Source organism: Mycteria americana, chromosome 16 (assembly GCF_035582795.1).
Source record: "Mycteria americana isolate JAX WOST 10 ecotype Jacksonville Zoo and Gardens chromosome 16, USCA_MyAme_1.0, whole genome shotgun sequence".
Taxonomy (NCBI): domain Eukaryota; kingdom Metazoa; phylum Chordata; class Aves; order Ciconiiformes; family Ciconiidae; genus Mycteria; species Mycteria americana.
The window spans coordinates 1,614,780-1,631,979 of NC_134380.1; the positions used below are offsets into that span (position 1 = coordinate 1,614,780).

At 45.8% G+C, this 17,200-nt stretch overlaps 1 protein-coding gene across 1 annotated transcript in view; it reads right to left on the bottom strand.

Annotated features, from left to right (window-relative positions):
- Positions 1-365: 365 nt before the first annotated feature.
- The window catches only part of SHISA6 (shisa family member 6), a 255,211-nt gene continuing 238,376 nt past the window's right edge, over positions 366-17,200 (bottom strand). Inside the window, exons 5-6 of the mRNA XM_075519080.1 lie at positions 9,385-9,537; positions 366-916 (exon numbers count right to left, since the gene is read on the bottom strand). Coding sequence (XP_075375195.1) covers positions 366-916; positions 9,385-9,537 — 704 coding nt within the window. The remainder of the gene's footprint in view (positions 917-9,384; positions 9,538-17,200) is intronic.

The window sequence follows — 17,200 nt, forward strand, 5'->3', positions numbered from 1 at the left end:
TTGGGCTGCATGAGACTGCTTCTACTTGTAGCAACTGAAAAGTCCTAAATTCATAAAAAGAATGAGATAATGCAGGTGAGCCCTTGGAAGGAGCCATCTACTACTATGGCTTTCTTTGACAGAAACTGATGCACGTCAGGAAATTTCCTCTGTTATCCCTCACTATCGTCTGTTTGCTTGCTTGGGTTCTTCTTATGTCACTGATGAAGGAGTGGCTTTAAAAACAACAACGTGGATGGGACTGTCAGAGAAGTCTTTTCAGACACTGATTTATTAGAGGTTATCTTGGCCTATAAGGCCACTGCAGTATGGGGTGCTGTGGCCACCCTAGTCCTTAGTGAGTATCTACAATGCACGAGGTCATATCAAACAGTCACCTCTGTTTTGCTTGCTGTGCGGTAGTGATGGTGGTGTCCTGGAATATAATGCAGTTGTTCTACCGTGTTGTGCCGTCGGGAGGCGAACGCTTGGCGCTTGGCAGAGGTTGGGTTCATACCTAAGGTATTGTACAAGTTATTTGAGGCACTAGGATGGGAGTGCATTTTTGTCATCCTGTAGCGATCCAAGACGGGTGTTGATACAAAGACATCTGTGTGTGACAATGCCCGTGACATAGACTGCTCGGGGTACCCTGACCGCTCCGGGGAGAGCAGCGGGTCTTGGGAGTGGAGGCGCTCTGCAGACAGAAGCTGCTCATCTGAGAGGATCCGTTCATAGGACATGCTAAACTCCTCGGGCATGATCCTCTCAGGAGACAGTACTCTGTCCTGGGACATGGCCCTGATGGGACGGCGAGGCCTGTCCCTCTGGTTGGTCTGTTGAGACATTTTGATGACATTGATAGGGAGTGTGCCCCGGGCTGCCAGGTCAGGCAGGTGTCTCCTCCTCATGTAGTATTCATCAGCCTCTTTGTCAGCTGTTGGAAAGGAAAGGGAACAGTTAGAAACGTCAGAGAGTTGTCCCACAGGGTGAAAAGGGGCTGTGTACAGCATACAGCCTTGGAGCAGCCTCCTGGTGAGACCCAAGGGACCATCTACCAGCAGCTGGACCTGGACATGGACATCCATGTCAGGGTGTTGCCTGTCAGAGAGACGCCAGCCCTGTGTGGGTTGTGTCACCATGGGCTTATGGCAGACAGAGAGAGTTATAACTGCATGCAGACAGGTATAAGTCCCTGTGCAATGCATCACACCATCTCACACCATGGCACAACAGACTCCATATGCTGTCAAGTCCAGACCGTGGTATTACATGATTTACATGAATGGCGAGTTATGGAGAAATTATCAAATGTCACCTTCACAATACGCTTGTAAAGAAAGCACAGGGAAGGTGAGCTGAGGCAGGCAAGTTGCCCATTTGAGGAAACTCATACCTCATTTCTGGCCTCGGATGTGAATGTGCTCTGAAATCCATGACTGCCCTCATCACATTTTTAATTACTATTTTTGAATATTTGTAAATGTGATCACAAAGCAGGTTTGGTGGGCATGGGATACTCTCTCTGAGACACTGAATCATCTGCCTAAGCTTTCGTTTTCCATTTTTTCAGACTCCTTGGTTGCTATCATAGAATTTATCCCATGGAATGTTTCTTTCTTAGTTTGCTTCCTCTGTGTCTTAAATGATCTCTTTGTTGCACAGGAGATCAGCACACACACACACATACCCACCCTCCTCTTTTTGGCTTTCAGACAAATGTCTTGTACTCAGAGAGGATGGTGGCTGCTGCAGATGTACCCTGATATATCACTTTAATCCTAAAGCAGCTGGAATGATCTGATTCAACCAACTTGTAATTTGAAGAAGCAACTCCACAATTATTTCAGATTTAAAGAAAAAAAAACCCAACAGAAACACAAAAACTTTCTGGTAAACCCCTTTGATGTTCCTATGCCTTAAATTGGGGTACTGTGATTACCTATCTGGAAAGAGGACTAGCAGTCCTTGGGCTTCAAGCCCAGTGCAGCTTGTGAACTGTCATGATGTACCTGTGGCTGCAGAGGTGTAAAGCGTGGAACATCAGTCCCTTATCAGAAGTATACTGGCATAAGTGGAAGAGCACAATGCTGACCTCCGTGGGTCAGGGGATGGAGGCATGTTTAATGCTCAACACTGATCATCTATATGAGCCTTCCTCCTCATTTCTTTGTCTGAGATGTTTTCTTGATGTGATGTGTCCAAAAGCATCTCCCATCCTTTCTGGCTCGTCAGTGACTTCAGAAGACCCCAGAGCGAGACTTACACCAGACGCCTGGCAGGCAGCCATCCTCTCCTTGGACAAGACAGCACAATACCCACTGGTGTGCAGGAAGGAGATTCCTCATGCAAAGATAAAGCAAATTTCTCCACCTTACAGAGGAAACAAGGTCTCTTGCAAAGTAACCTTATGGGAGCAGCCTGGCATAGGGACGACAGAGCTGGGAATACACACACATGACCCAATAAGTACTTTCCCACCAGTCTTGAGCCGAGTGTTGATGGGCAAAGACATCATCTCCTATATGTCCTGGACAGCTTCTGGTATCTATCATAAAATTCCTTTGGAAAGTCTTTTGCTTGTAAGACAAGTATGATAAAGATATATGATAATGATAATAAAGAGGAACCTCATTGATTTTCTCATCTCCAGTATTTCATTCAGTAGTAGGTGATGTAAGATGGGAAAGTATCAGATGGTGGAAGAGGAAAATTTCACATGCCTGGACTTTCTGAAGGTGTTGAGAGATAAAAAAGAGCAAAGCTCTGCTGCAGGACAGTCTGGGCACTCATGAGGTGGGTGAGGTAGATGGTCTCACTTCCAATGCAGTCTCAGTAGGCATTCAACAGACCTGGTAGTTAAATATGGTGTGGAAGTTTCCTATTTCCTCTGACATAGCCATAAACCTATAGGTTTTATGCACCACATTGGCTGAGAAATGAAGACAATTGGCCAGCTGTCCCATGAGGCAGACTGCTCTCAGAGGAAATGTCAATACCTTATGATACGTGATTGGTGCTGACAACATCCCAGAAGTTTGCTCCCAAGACAACAGTGACACATCAGTGCCTTAAGGTCTTCAGGCAAACCCTGGAGTGCTGTAAGCATCCTGTGCTGGATGATCTCACTCACTAATTTCCTCATCTCCTCTCCCACACATTCAGTGCTCTCTTCAATGCCCCCAGGACCCTGTTCCTCATGGTCCTGCAAACAGTCCACATAACCCAGAGGATCTGTGAGGAGGATGGTTGATCCCCCTGTCCCAGTATCCAAAAATACAAGCTGAGAACATGCGTGCTGAAATGCACAGCCTGTTGGCACCGCTGTTGCTGCCAACCTCTTCTTTACAGCCTACACACCACCAAGGTGTGAGGATTGCCCAGACCTCTCCTCTACTGGTATGCTTGCTGCTGATGGGATTTGCTCTCTAGAGTATATATTGTAGGACTGATTCTTTTTCTGCAATCAAAACCTTCTTGGAAGTGTATCTTGTTGCAAATGTCAGACAGCAGCTCCCCTGGCCTCAAATGATTGTGTCTTTAAAATCACCTTCTAGGAAGCCTGAGAAGGACTGGCGAAACTCCATATGGCCAGAGTAATTTTAAACATTTTTATCCTATAACATGGCCATAGATAGACTTGCACATATTTAGCGTGTGCAGGCTTGATAATGATGCTTGAGGCTGGGTGCAGAACAGGAGCTAAGCAATTAGCACTCTGGCACTTGGCCTCTGCTCTGGATGAGAGAAGTTCCACTGGATTTGCCCAAGTGACTCTAAATAGATGTAATTAAAGCAGAAAACATCCCAAATGGAGATGTGCTTGGATGCTCACACCTGGCTGTGGTAATTGCCAGCAGGAGCTAAACCAGCTTATGTGAGGTTTACAGTGGTCTGAGTCTGCTAGTGAGGCGGCAGAATCAGCTGATTAAAAGTGGTTTGAAGTTGTTCCTTGCTAATTTGGATAAAAAATGCAGCATGCTCTACATTTTAAAAGTTTTGCCAATTAGGAGCATTAAAGGCATCCTTTCCTTCCCTCTTCCATCCCTGTAAACAGTGTAGAAGTCTGTGTGGCCTTTTGCTGGCAGTGTCTAAACCATTCAGGGAACTGATTTCATTTCAAAGGTGTTTCTAAGCTCGTACAGGCTGTCTCCTCCCGTGATGCTGAGAGACACGTTTAGATGTTAGCACAGCTATTCTGGGAACATTTTCAGGTGTAGACGAACTTCACATCTCCATCTCAAAGGAATCAAAGCCGAAACAGCAGTTTCCCATGAACAACATGCTGGTTTAAGCAGGCACCAGACAGCCATTTAACAGGCTGTTGCCTCTGAAAGGTGGTGTCAGTTCATGAGCGTTGCTGAACCAGTCATAGAGAATGTAGCTTGACGAGAGGCTGAGGGTGCTGTATCACACACGTGCCTTCATGCCGAGGGAGAAACTCAGCACAGCTCTGTAACCACAGCGTTTCTGCACCCAGGAAAGTAATGAAACGAATACAGCTCCAGGCTTTTGAGATTAGAGGTACAAGGTGCTTCACTCAGTGTCTGGGGGTGGGAACTGTGGACATCTGGTTGCATAGTTGGCTAAAATCAAAATGTCTCCACGACCTGAAACAATACAGTCTGATTCATCTCATCGCCATTGCACCAGCAAGTTCTCTGGGATTCCAAAAGGCCATAACTGACGAGCAGACAGAAAGAAATCACTGGTCTATTGATTGACAGAAATTTTTTTTAAGCCAATCTCATACTTCTGGGGCTTCACTAAACTTTTTCAAACATGTGGAAGTGGAATTACTGGAAATCACATTTTCTGCACAATTTCTGTGGGTTTTTTCTTTTTGTTTTTTCTCTCCTCCTTTTCTTTCCTCCTTCGGCAGTTTCTGGAGCATTGACCAGGGGCTGGTCTCACCAAACTTTGGGAGTGTCTGAGTGCTTCATCTGACTTGGCTTTAGGATAAGCTGATTTTCCCTCAGGCAGCTTTTTTTTGCCTCCCATTTGGAGGGAGAGCCCCAAATGAGTGCTCTTACTCACACATCTCACCTGAACATGTCTAAGATGCCATTGCAGAAAGGCAGAGTACAGGTCCTCTGACACTGTAGTTAGAGGAATGAGGTACATTTGTGGTGTTCTGGGAAGAGACTGTGGAAAAGCCAAGGGCATTTTTTCTTTCCATGATTGTATGTTAACATGGTTAAAATATGTGCGTATGTGTATGTATGTAAGGCCACCATAGTAATTTCTTTGCTTTTCTTAAAGGTAATTTCTTTGCTTTTCTTTCTCTGCAGTTCCAGTGTATTTCCTCATTGGGCCTGGCTCTCCTGTTTTAATTGGCTTTAACATTTTCAAGCTGCCTAGTCATTTGTGATGATTCTTTAGCCAATACCAAGTGTTTTAATATGCCTGAAAATATTAGCTTCCTTCCTGACTGACCTTTCTCACTTAGCTGGAAACAGCAATTCCCTGGAGTGCTGGGCAGGACAGAATTAATACAGCTGCTCTTGCTCAACCGTGTGTTCCCACACCCACCCACCACTGCTCTTCCCTGCGCCAGCCTGACGGGGTTGCCAGGGCAAAGCTGGCATAGGGCTTCCCATGGGGGTGGTACCCTGCCCCTCAGAGATCCTCCTACCTGGCTTCACAGGCAGGAACCCTAGATGGGTTTCCTGTTGTCTGTGCCCTGAAGTAAGAGCTGGGAAGGTAAATAGCCATGGAAGCAGAAAGCTCACTGCTTGCATGGGACCTGGTTCTGGATGGCTTCTATGCAGCCAGCAACCTGTTTCCTACTGCTCCATAAAAGGCCTGGACATCTTCAAGCCCTTGCTCTGGAAGGAGAAGCCACGGTGCTGCTTTCTCAGTCAAATGCCAGCAGAGGTCAGTGCCTGCCCTGCAAATCCAGCAGTGAGGAAGTCCCCTCTCCAAGCTGGGCACCTTCCATAGGGACGCACAGGTGCAGGCAGCAGGTATAGCTCATCTCTTCCTTGTTGGACAAATCACTTAGGTGAGTCTCCTAAAGTAGGATGTACTTCATTAAGCTCTAGTCATAAAAAATTAAGCTTTTTATCCAGCAAAGAGCTAGGTAGCTTGCTACAGCAGCTCTGGTGTCAATGAGAGACTGGGACCTTCAGAGGGTTTCTCATAATATGGAGAAGATTGTCCTTCTTCATTGGTTATAGAGAAGTCTGCATCAAACAAAGAGACAAGATGCTGGACTGATGGATGGCTAAAGTAGGGTGAGATGGATCTGACCATACACTTGCTGAACTCTGTCTCCTCATCTCTGGCAAGGAGATACTAAATATTCTTTCTTCCTGCATGTGCCTTGATTATTCAATATAGATGTTCTTGGGCAGAAACTGTCTTTCACTATTTGTATCTGCTAACTGTGGGAAAATAAGTGACGTTTGGCTGTCTGGCAAGCCTGAAGAAACCCAGACAAATAGCTGAAACACAGATTAAAAAAGTATCTAACGCTTTTTGTTTTACTTAAATAGAAGTATTATGTTTGTTAATGAGCTTTTCTCAACATTCATTTTTTTTAACCATGGCAGGGAGTTCATTAGAAACAAGTCATTTTAAATATGAAAAATAAACCCCCAATAATTCATTTGCGAAGTCCAGCATTTAGATATTACTTTTGACAGATTTTGTGTTGCCTTTAACTCCTTCATATGTCATAAGAAAATGATATTGCTGGCATTTTACAAGGAAAGATCTAGGAGCTGGGTGCCTATTTTCCTTTGGCTCTGGAGAAGACCAGCTATAAGAAAGTGATTCAGTGATTCTAGAGGTGCTGAGTATATGCAAATCCAGTGGGAGTGTGGAGTGCTTAGCACTTTTAGAGCTGAAACTGCTTATTTAGTTACTCAAACATATAGTGTGAGGCAGTTGGTTTGGCATTTGTCAGGTGCTTTGCAAGAGGAGGGACTGGTGCCTTGCAAGGATGACTGAAATATATCTAGACCTGCCATTGATGGGTAAATAGCTGGTATTTCCATTGCAGTGTGCAGGAATTCCCTTCTAGGGTTGATGCTGGGGTTGAGAGAGGGGGTGAATGAACCCCACTCTAGCCAATGGCCAAAGACTAACTCTGATGTTCTTAGATTCAGGCTGACTGCCAGGTATCTTCTGAATGGGGACAGGGACACTAACTGTCCAGAGGGTCAGGAAAAGCTCAAGAGGGGGAGACTGACTATGCTCAACACATTCTTGAGGACATTTAAACTTGGGACCTTAACACAAGCCTATTTTTGTCATTTTAGACAAATGCAGGAAATGCATTTGTCTGGGAAATGCAGTGCTAGAGTTCAATACTTATTCCCTTCTGCTGTGATCTACTGAGGGGCAGGTTGGACAGGTAGGAACCTGTCCTTTCTTCAACTGCTGAGCAAAATTTTCTGCACCTGATGGATCAGGCTGCTAAGACACCACTTAGTAAGGTATTGCTCAGTGCACGGATGGCATTGCTTGGTGTGAGTGAATTTATACTCAGTGTGAATCAGGTAAGCATTGTAGGAGTAGGTAGAGGATAGTGTTCAAATCTGACATACATTTCCAGATGTTGGCTGTGGAAGGGGTGGGAATTTCAGTTAGCATTCATTTGTGGTTTTTTAATGTTTCAGTGAGATACATCAATAACTTTAACATAGAGCTTAAGGAGATTTCACTTAGCATCTGTGCACAATATGTAAAGGAAGAAATGAACCACAGTCTGGAAGAGATCTTGACCATCCCCTGCATCACGACAGGAGCAGCCATTGTTGCTGTTCCTAGTGAGCACTTCTCTAACCTGTTCGCAATGATGCCAGGACAGAGATCTCAGATTCTGAATAGGAAGTATGTATCCCAGGTAATCCCAGGCACTGCAAATCAATTACAAATGAAACAGCAGTTTTCAGGGCTATCCAGGGGGTGTATTTGTTGTGCTGAGAAGTTTTCATTTCAGCTGAGAAATGAAAACAAATCATCACCTCACAATGGGGATATTTTAAAGCAGTAATATTACAATGCCCTGATTTCAAGAGTTTTCCAATATCAGATATTATCATCAAAGCTGCTCAAGAATATGAACAGTTCATCACTGGGAGGCAGCGAGGGAAAAAAGCTTATGGTTGGGACTGTGAGATCCAAATGTTAGCAGAGAACAAAGCTCATGGCAGAAGCAAAGTTGTGCACATGGCACACTGAATAGGGAAGATGGCAGGCTCCGATCACAAAATACCTCATCTCTGTTCTCCAACACAGTTAAGCACATGGTTGCTTTTAAGCACATCAAATGTATTTGCCTTAATGTTAAACATGTACATAAGTCCCCCATTGAAGTGCCAAGGAGTGAGCTGAGATTTTTATGTGCTACATTTCCATTCCATTTTCTCTTCTGGAAAATCTTCCACAGAGAGATTTGTTATGGACAGTTCAAAGGCTTCCCTGCCACCTAATTTTGTGTGTCTCACTTAGCTGGCTAAATTGGGAATGCAGATTTTATATAGATTAAGGAGGTAGGATCTGCTCCTCATCCTCATCTACCTTCAATGAAGCTATTGAAAGTATAAACACCTAAGTTATTTCTCTACATTAGGCAGTGTGAATACGTGGCTGTATCCAGAAAATGTTCATGGAAACATACTACAAACCTAGTGTCTGAGTCTGGAGAGGGCATTTGCCTGCACAAATATCACTTATTTCATAATCCCACCAAAGCTGAAGAGTTTGCCATCAGTAAAAGTGATGGGCTGGAGCATTACAGGAAAGTTGGCAGAACAATGCAATACATAAAACAGCAAGAAAGAACAGTTACTAACTAGTGTGAACAGGGCCGTAGGCAACATGCTGAAATATCAGAGATGCATCATGTATCAGTGTATGGCACAGGTCAGGACCAGATCTGGACACATACACCATGAAACATGGCAGATTGCAGCACTGCTCAAGGCAGGCAGATGTGCTCCTACTGAAACAGATGCTTCAGACCATTTCAGCATCTTTCTGTTGGCCTGAGTTTGTCATCTGGTTCCAGCTACCCCCACGGATGGTGAGATATCTGCCCTGGGTACGCCGAGGTGAGCTCAGCTGGTCTGAGGCAGCCAGCTTGGCTCATCTTGACTCCAGCAGAAAGAAAAAGGATTCTCAGATGACTCTATTAGAAGCAGATACGAAGCAGAGTAGTGGGAGGCAGCACAGCAAGGAGGTCAGTAAGCAAATAACCACAGGTGCTCTCACAGTAATGAAGTGACTCTTTCTCTGTACTCTTCCTTGATGGGAAGTGACAGCCAAAAGAATCATTACCAGAGATGCCAACTTGGGCAGTACAACAACAGAGAGAAGATTATTGCCTTAACATTGTACCCACTGCGGCTTACAAGCCAATCAGATACAAAGGAAATGAAATGAGCTGACACCTACTTAGTCTCTTCAGAGAAGAATATTTACTTGGGTTAGTCTTGACGGCAGACTCATAGGATGGTGGGAGGTGAGAGAGGTTCTGGAAGGACCGGGAGAAGGACAGATCATAGGGTTCGGTGGCAGAAGTAAGGATGTTGTTCATTCGCGGCTTGTCTGAAAAAAAAAAGCAACAGAGAAAGGCATGTCCACAGTTTGCATCAAAACAAGTTGAGAGAGGCAAGCCATTCCCACAAACTCTGGCAGGGAGAAGAGCTGTATCTGAGCCAGCCTCAGTGACAGGCTGTTGGACGTATTTCAAACTGGCACTGGCAGATCGGTGAAAAATGGATCCTGTGGCATTGTTTCCTTGTCCACAGTGATTATGGAGAGAAGCAAACTGCTGCCTCGAAAGTGCGTGCAGCCCTCCTCACAGTGGCATAGAGGGTCTGGTGGACTGTGAGTCACCTCACTTACCGTGGAGGGCTGTGTCACAGTGCTGTGGACTGACCCCACTGTAGCCTGCATGAGTTCAGGCAGCATCACCTACCTTTACTGCAGCAAGCTGTGCTTTCCCCACCCTCAGAGACATGGAAATGAGTCTATGGGGTTATTTTAACTGGGGCTGATAATCAAATTGCTCTCTCATTGTGCCAGATTTCTGATTAATGCTCTGAACCTGGAGGCTCCTGGGCAAAGCCGTTCCATGGTCCTAGGGGTTCTGGTGGGCTCTAGAGATGGCCATGCTTCCCCTCTACACAGGAAAGTGTGAAGTGGAGCTGTGGGGTGTACATCCGGGTGCAGACAGAAGACAAGGCAAGGTTTGGAGAGGTTCCTGAAGCAGGAAAGAAGGTGCCATCCCTGAGGGGTGGAGCATTCCCCTCTACTTATTTTCATTTTATTGGTCACTGAGGGAGTCCCCAGTCAGTGTCAAAATGCCCACTGTCAGGATGCTAATGCGGAGGGCACTGTCAATAAAGATTAACACTAAGCCTGGATGTTAAAAGTCAAGTCAACAGACAATCTGCAGAGTCTGTCTGGTATTGAAATTATGGTCTTTTTTTGTAAGCTGGATGGAAAATGGTCTTTCATCAGCTCAGCCAAGGGGCAGGGATGTGTTGAATTGTATTTATAACTCCCAGGTGTTCAGATATTAAAATAGGCAGAGATAAGAGTATTAAAAATAGCAGGAGCTTCAATTATTAGAAGCAAAGCTAGAACAGACTACAGTGGGCTCTGTGGGAGGGAGCTTGCAGCAGTGATGGGTTTGCATTAGCTGAGTCAAAAGGCCAAGGACGTAGCCACTTCAAGTATGGTCTGAAAATGAAATCAGAGGGCTAAGTTCTCTGATACAGCTGAGGAGCAGCAGAATGCCCAAGTCTTGGGTTCACACGCTCCTGTTGTGCACCCCTGTAAAGTGTGCTCATGAAGAGTAATGCAACATGTGCTCAATACATACTCATGTGCCTCAAGACCCTCTTATCTCCTCTGAATCATGGACTGGTTGAGATTAAAGCACAGCTTCTTCCCAAAACTAATTGAGCATCAGGGGAATTTCACCTCAACAAATGTGTTGGCTTTGTGCAATGTCCAAACGTTTGCTAACGTCCCTCATCTCCCACAAAAATTTAAAACAAAATCCACCCAAGTAGAGTGCAGATATTTCAGAAGACATTTTTCTAGAGTCACAAATTAAACTGTTTCCTGCAAAAAAAATTTGCAGGAGTCAAGCCATCTCATCTCCTCCCCTGCTGCCTTTCTCCTGCATGGAGTCCTGTTTGCGTTAGACAGCAGAACATCTTCCTCCTCTCTGAGTGCTCACATTTCACTATGTCCTTGGTGCTCTCTGTTGCCTGGAAATGGACTCAGCAGTTCTCATGCATGTCTGCATGCGGGGATGCAGAGCTGCCACCACAACTTTTCTCCCACTGTGACTTCCCCTAGATATTTTAAACCTTCTGTCACCCACTCTTCACATTCCACACATGCTTCTCAAAGACAGGCTGAGACAGTCTTGTCTTCTGGCACAAACCTGCTCATGATTTCCCAAAGCCAGCGTGGTCAGAGCACTCCTCTGCACCTCTTAGCAGAGTTACAAGCCCAGTGCTCAATTCAGAGGCACCTGAGCCATTTGGGATATGCCAGGGTATCTAAGACACCCACAAAGGGCTGAAAGGAGTGATGTGGGACCTATCAGTGATCTGATGCCACCCATGTTTAGGCACTTGAATTACAACTACCATGTCAACAAACCCAATACTTGCTCTTTCCTGCCCCTGCTGTCACTGATTCCATGCTCTCTGCTGCTCCATGAGCTTCCTCACAACGAAGCTTCCTGCAGAACAAATCACAACGGTTCACTCTTTCCCAGCTATGTCCAGGGTATGACCGTGAGTGGAGGAGCAGCTTCCCCTCTCCTTGAGCACGAGTCTGGCACCAGCACGGGATACCCCATCTTGTGCAATCCCTCACTGCTGCCAGCACAGCAAGGGGAGGGGACAGAAGCTGCTCTGTCAGGAACAGGGGCTTGGCACATTTCAGCAGGCACCTGCATGCTGGTCCTCTGGGCTCAACAACTGACAGCCAATGTCAGCCACTCCACAGAAAAGGAACAGCCCAGCTCTCCGCCAGAGCATCATTTTGTTCCCAGTTCTGAGAAATTATGAGGCATTTTCTTACAGAATTTAACAATGGTGAAAATTTCCTCTTAACAGTGCAATAACCATCTTGGTTAATAAACTCTTCTTTCCTATTGCTTATGTATGTCTCCGCACTCCTGGAATAGGGTTATTGTCTGACAAAAAGAACACAGCCCCAAGTGAGCATATAGCTAATGTGTCATCTCTCCGAGAACATTATTTTCTTGCTGATGACTTCAATCCATGTCTAATAGACTGACTGCAGGATTAGGAAGTGCATCATATTCATCAGGGCGCTGGAAACAATTGATTAGATATTATCCAGTAAACAGAGACTATATCAGCATTGAAACTATGTCCCCACTCTTATTTTGCTTGTGTGGCAAGGACCCTGGGGTAACATCTCTTTGCAAATTTCGCAGCCAGAACCTGTATCTAATCTCCATTTTGCATGGAGGTTTGGACATGCTGAAATAAGCCCAGTCATATGTATGGAATTTGTGTTCAGTGCCAAAGCAGGAGCATTAATTGACTGCTTGCATGAGGTGTGTGAAATTAAGTGCCACACATTTATCTGATGGCTTGTGCAGAATCAGTACATCCTCTTACTGCTTTTTCCATTCAGTCAGTCAGGAACAGACCATAATGATTTTGGCAAATGAGAAGTCACCTTGAAATCTACTACCTATCATTCAACAAAATAAGGGATAAACTGAAATGACCAAAGATAATTTCACATGTCTTTTGCGCAATGTAGTTTGAGGGCAAGATCAGAGAACTGAGAGACTCTAGTAAGGAGAAATATCTTGTGCAATTTATATTCTGGGACCAGTTCAGCAGAAGTTTCTTAGTAGTTCTCCACTCCTGCAATATATTTGAGTCATGCTTTTCTCTGGTCTCTCTTATTTTCGTTTGTGGTGTTTGTTGGCTCCTATGGAAGATGCATGACATAATTAGTTAACAGGATGAAAGTAAAAAAGTCTTCCCATTCCCTGCAAGGCAGCTGAGGTTGTAGGCTGCTCTGTTCCCCAGCATTCCCACTCATTCCAGTCCAGCTCTACATTCTGGGCAATGGGAAATGACCACTGGAAAATGGACAATGTCCCATGGTTACTGGGATTACCTTTGAAAGTCAGTATTACTCCACATTTTCCGTACCACCATCCTGCAGCCACATGCCATTTTATGCCTCTCTGATACATCATGCATTCTGGGCACAATTTGCAAAGTTATTTGCAGATGACCATGGAAGAAATGAAGCTCACCCAGTACATAGCACATACAACAGAGATGGGAACATCATCCAGCAGTAATTTCTCTTGGTTTCTAAATTCACTTTGCTACAGCCTCAAAGCAACCACACCTTTTTACAGCCAACACAACATCTTAACATTCTGCCAGCATCTCTCTGATTAATTCAGCAGGAGAGGGCTCAACTCTGCAGCATTTCCTCATCTACTGATCGTCAGTGGTTTCACAGTGCTCTGACCAGAGTGCTATCTTGCTCCAGCCACTGGCAGGGCTGGTAGCATGGCACAGCACTACGAAAAACTCACTAGGCTGCACAATGTTGGCATGATAAGCTCAGGAAGGGAGCAGGCATCTCTGTGGAGAAAGACTCTTCCTTTGCCGCTCTAATCTCTTTTCTTGGACACCTACCAAGAAAGAACTGTGCATTTCTTCTGCTTCATGAGCCAGAATTGTTGGGCTAGTCCAAGCCTGTTGTATTTCCATGAGAACCAGTGGACTCATGGGCCAGCTCAGAAAGGCTCCCCTGCTCCATTCAGACCAGGCTCTTGCATAAAGACTTGAGAAGGTGCCACCCTGGAGCAGACTGGCAGAGAGCTCTGCACCTGAGGAACCAGGAGCACTGCCTGCACTGATGGACTGCCAGAGGGACATGTTTCCTGCTACATCCTGTATCCTGAAAAGGATATATGGCCTGTGGTTGGCATGTCACCCACATGGATGTTAGGGGGTTGCAGTTGCCTCTATGCATTGGGGATTGCAATTACAGCTGGCCTCTGAGTGGATGTATGGATTCACTCCTCTGCTTTATGCATGCATTCACAGAATCACAGAATCACAGAATCATATAGGTTGGAAAAGACCTTTAAGATCATCGAGTCCAACCATAAACCTAACACTGCCAAAAACCATCACTACACCATGTCTCTAAGTACCTCATCCAAACGTCCTTTAAATACCTCCAGGGATGGCAACTCAACCACTTCCCTGGGCAGTCTGTTCCAATGCTTGATAACCCTCTCGGTGAAGAAAAATTTCCTAATATCCAGTCTAAACCTCCCCTGGCGCAACTTGAGGCCATTTCCTCTTGTCCTATCACTTGTTACCTGGGAGAAGAGACCGACCCCCACCTCTCTACAACCTCCTTTCAGGTAGTTGTAGAGAGCGATGAGGTCTCCCCTCAGCCTCCTTTTCTCCAGGCTAAACAGTCCCAGCTCCCTCAGCCGCTCCTCATAAGACTTCTGCTCCAGACCCTTCACCAGCTTCGTTGCCCTTCTCTGTACGCGCTCCAGTACCTCAATATCCCTCTTGTAGTGGGGGGCCCAAAACTGAACACAGTATTCGAGGTGCGGCCTCACCAGTGCCGAGTACAGGGGCACAATCACTTCCCTAGTCCTGCTGGCCACGCTATTTTTGATACAGGCCAGGATGCCATTGGCCTTCTTGGCCGCCTGGGCACACTGCTGGCTCATATTCAGGCGGCTGTCAACCAACACCCCCAGGTCCTTCTCTGCCAGGCAGCTTTCCAGCCACTCTTCCCCAAGCCTGTAGCGTTGCATGGGGTTGCTGTGGCCCAAGTGCAGGACCTTGCACTTGGCCTTGTTAAACCTCATACAATTCACCCCAGCCCATCGATCCAGCCTGTCCAGGTCCCTCTGCAGAGCCTGCCTACCCTCCAGCAGATCAACACTCCCACACAACTTGGTGTCGTCTGCAAACTTACTGAGAGTGCACTCGATCCCTTCGTCCAGATCATTGATAAAGATGTTAAACAGAACTGGCCCCAACACCGAGCCCTGGGGAACACCGCTTGTGACCGGCCGCCAACCGGAGTAAACTCCATTCACCACCACTCTCTGGGCCCGGCCGTCCAGCCAGTTCTTTACCCAGCGAAGAGTACACCCGTCCAAGCCATGAGCAGCCAGTTTCTCCAGGAGAATGCCGTGGGAAACCGTGTCAAAGGCTTTACTGAAGTCTAGATAGACAACATCCACAGACTTCCCCTCATCCACTAGGCGGGTCACCTTATCATAGAAGGAGATCAGGTTGGTCAAGCAGGACCTGCCTTTCCTGAACCCATGCTGGCTGGGCCTGATCCCCTGGTTATTCTCTACATGCCGTGTGATAGCACTCAGGATGACCTGCTCCATCAGCTTCCCCGGCACCGAGGTCAGGCTGACAGGCCTGTAGTTCCCCAGGTCCTCCTTCCGGCCCTTCTTGAAGATGGGTGTCACATTCGCTAATCTCCAGTCAGCAGGGACTTCCCCAGTTAGCCAGGACTGCTGGTAAATGATGGAAAGGGGCTTGGTGAGCACATCTGCCAGCTCCTTCAACACTCTCGGGTGGATCTCATCAGGCCCCATAGACTTGTGAGTGTCTAAGTGGTGCAGCAGGTCACTCACCATTTCCCCCAAGTGCTTTGTAATCGAGTGCTTTGTAATCTATGAAGGAAAGAAAGTCACTCTAAGTTGAGGGAGACCCTCATTTCACTGTCAGTGCTTTGCAAACTTTCTGCAAGCACAGGGCTCAGAAGCAGTTTCAGGATTTCTAAAGCTGGAGACTTGTGTTGTGAAGATTAGACCTGAAGTCTTATTGAAATGTCTTACTCTGCCCCTGTTCTTGGAAGACAGTTTCTGTTTCAAAGTGTGTTTACATGAGGTGCAGAACCTTTAATGTACAAGGACAGGAGCAGATGATACTCAAGACAAAAAAAAAGTGAATTTATGGCAAAGTTTTAAACAAAGCTCAAGTGGCAAAAGGGATGTGCTCCATATTTGCATATGAGTCTGCACATATGTTGTGTGAATTTTGCAAGACATTTCAACAGATGCCTTTTAAAACATTCACCCAGAGAAAGCAAACAATGTCACCTAGGAGAAGCTGATACAACCAAGCCTTCTGCTGCTCAGCTTCAGCTCAGCATAGCTTCAGTCCTCTGTCAAAGCACACACTGCTCCCCCAGCACTGCCTTCTGCTCAGCCATTTGAAGGCTCAGACACAAAGTCTTCTCCAATTCTCATGCAAGCTCTTACAAAGGACCACATTCCTCAGGAAAATCTGGTAGTAGCTGATGACGTTTGGTAGCCTTCTGTGCCAAGACTTAGCACCTTCTGAGCCATCTTGGAAGTGACATACTGTTATAGCAGGCAAAGAACTGATGTTCATGGACTTGAATTGAAATTTATAACATAGATCTTTAGTGTTTGCGGGGGGAACTATCTGTGTTTTCACACTTCTTTTTTTATGTTCCAAACACTGCTATTAATAGTCTTTTGCATCTCTCACAAAGAATCTCAAAGAGGTTTATACATTTCCAGGTCAGATCCTCCATGGTGTAAATCAGCAGCTCTCCAGTGAATAGCTGCACCCATTTATATGAGCTGGAGATGTGGGATTTTAAATTCAGTCGGTGATAAGAAACCTCTGCATATCAGGATGGTGCTAGGATTAGGTCTTTCAGGGCTCATGGCTGAGAACCGAGCAGCAATCTGAAGGGGAAGGTGCAAAGAGGATGAGGTACACCAGCACATTGCAAGATGATGCCCTTAAATGCTACAATATATACACACAGCATAATAATATACCTGAATCATATCACCCAGGGGCTATTAACATGAAGATGCTTCTGAGTACACAAAGTGCTTAACTGAACATAGTTACACACTACAACACGGGGTGAGAGGAATAATGTTGCCAATTAAAATCAAAGGAAAAACTACAGAAAGTAGAACTGCACTTAGCAATCACAGCAAAAGATATATTCATTTCTCCTTGAGTTCACTGCTTTTCATGGGGATGCAGAAAACAACACATGGCTCTGGCACCAGACCACCCAGCATGTAGAACTGTGCAGAACTGGGACTAGGACTCATTCTTGCTGAATTTGAGACTGTGCAATTGAAAACTGTCAGCCTGTTAATTCCTTCCACCTCTGTGAGTGTCTCATGCTCAAA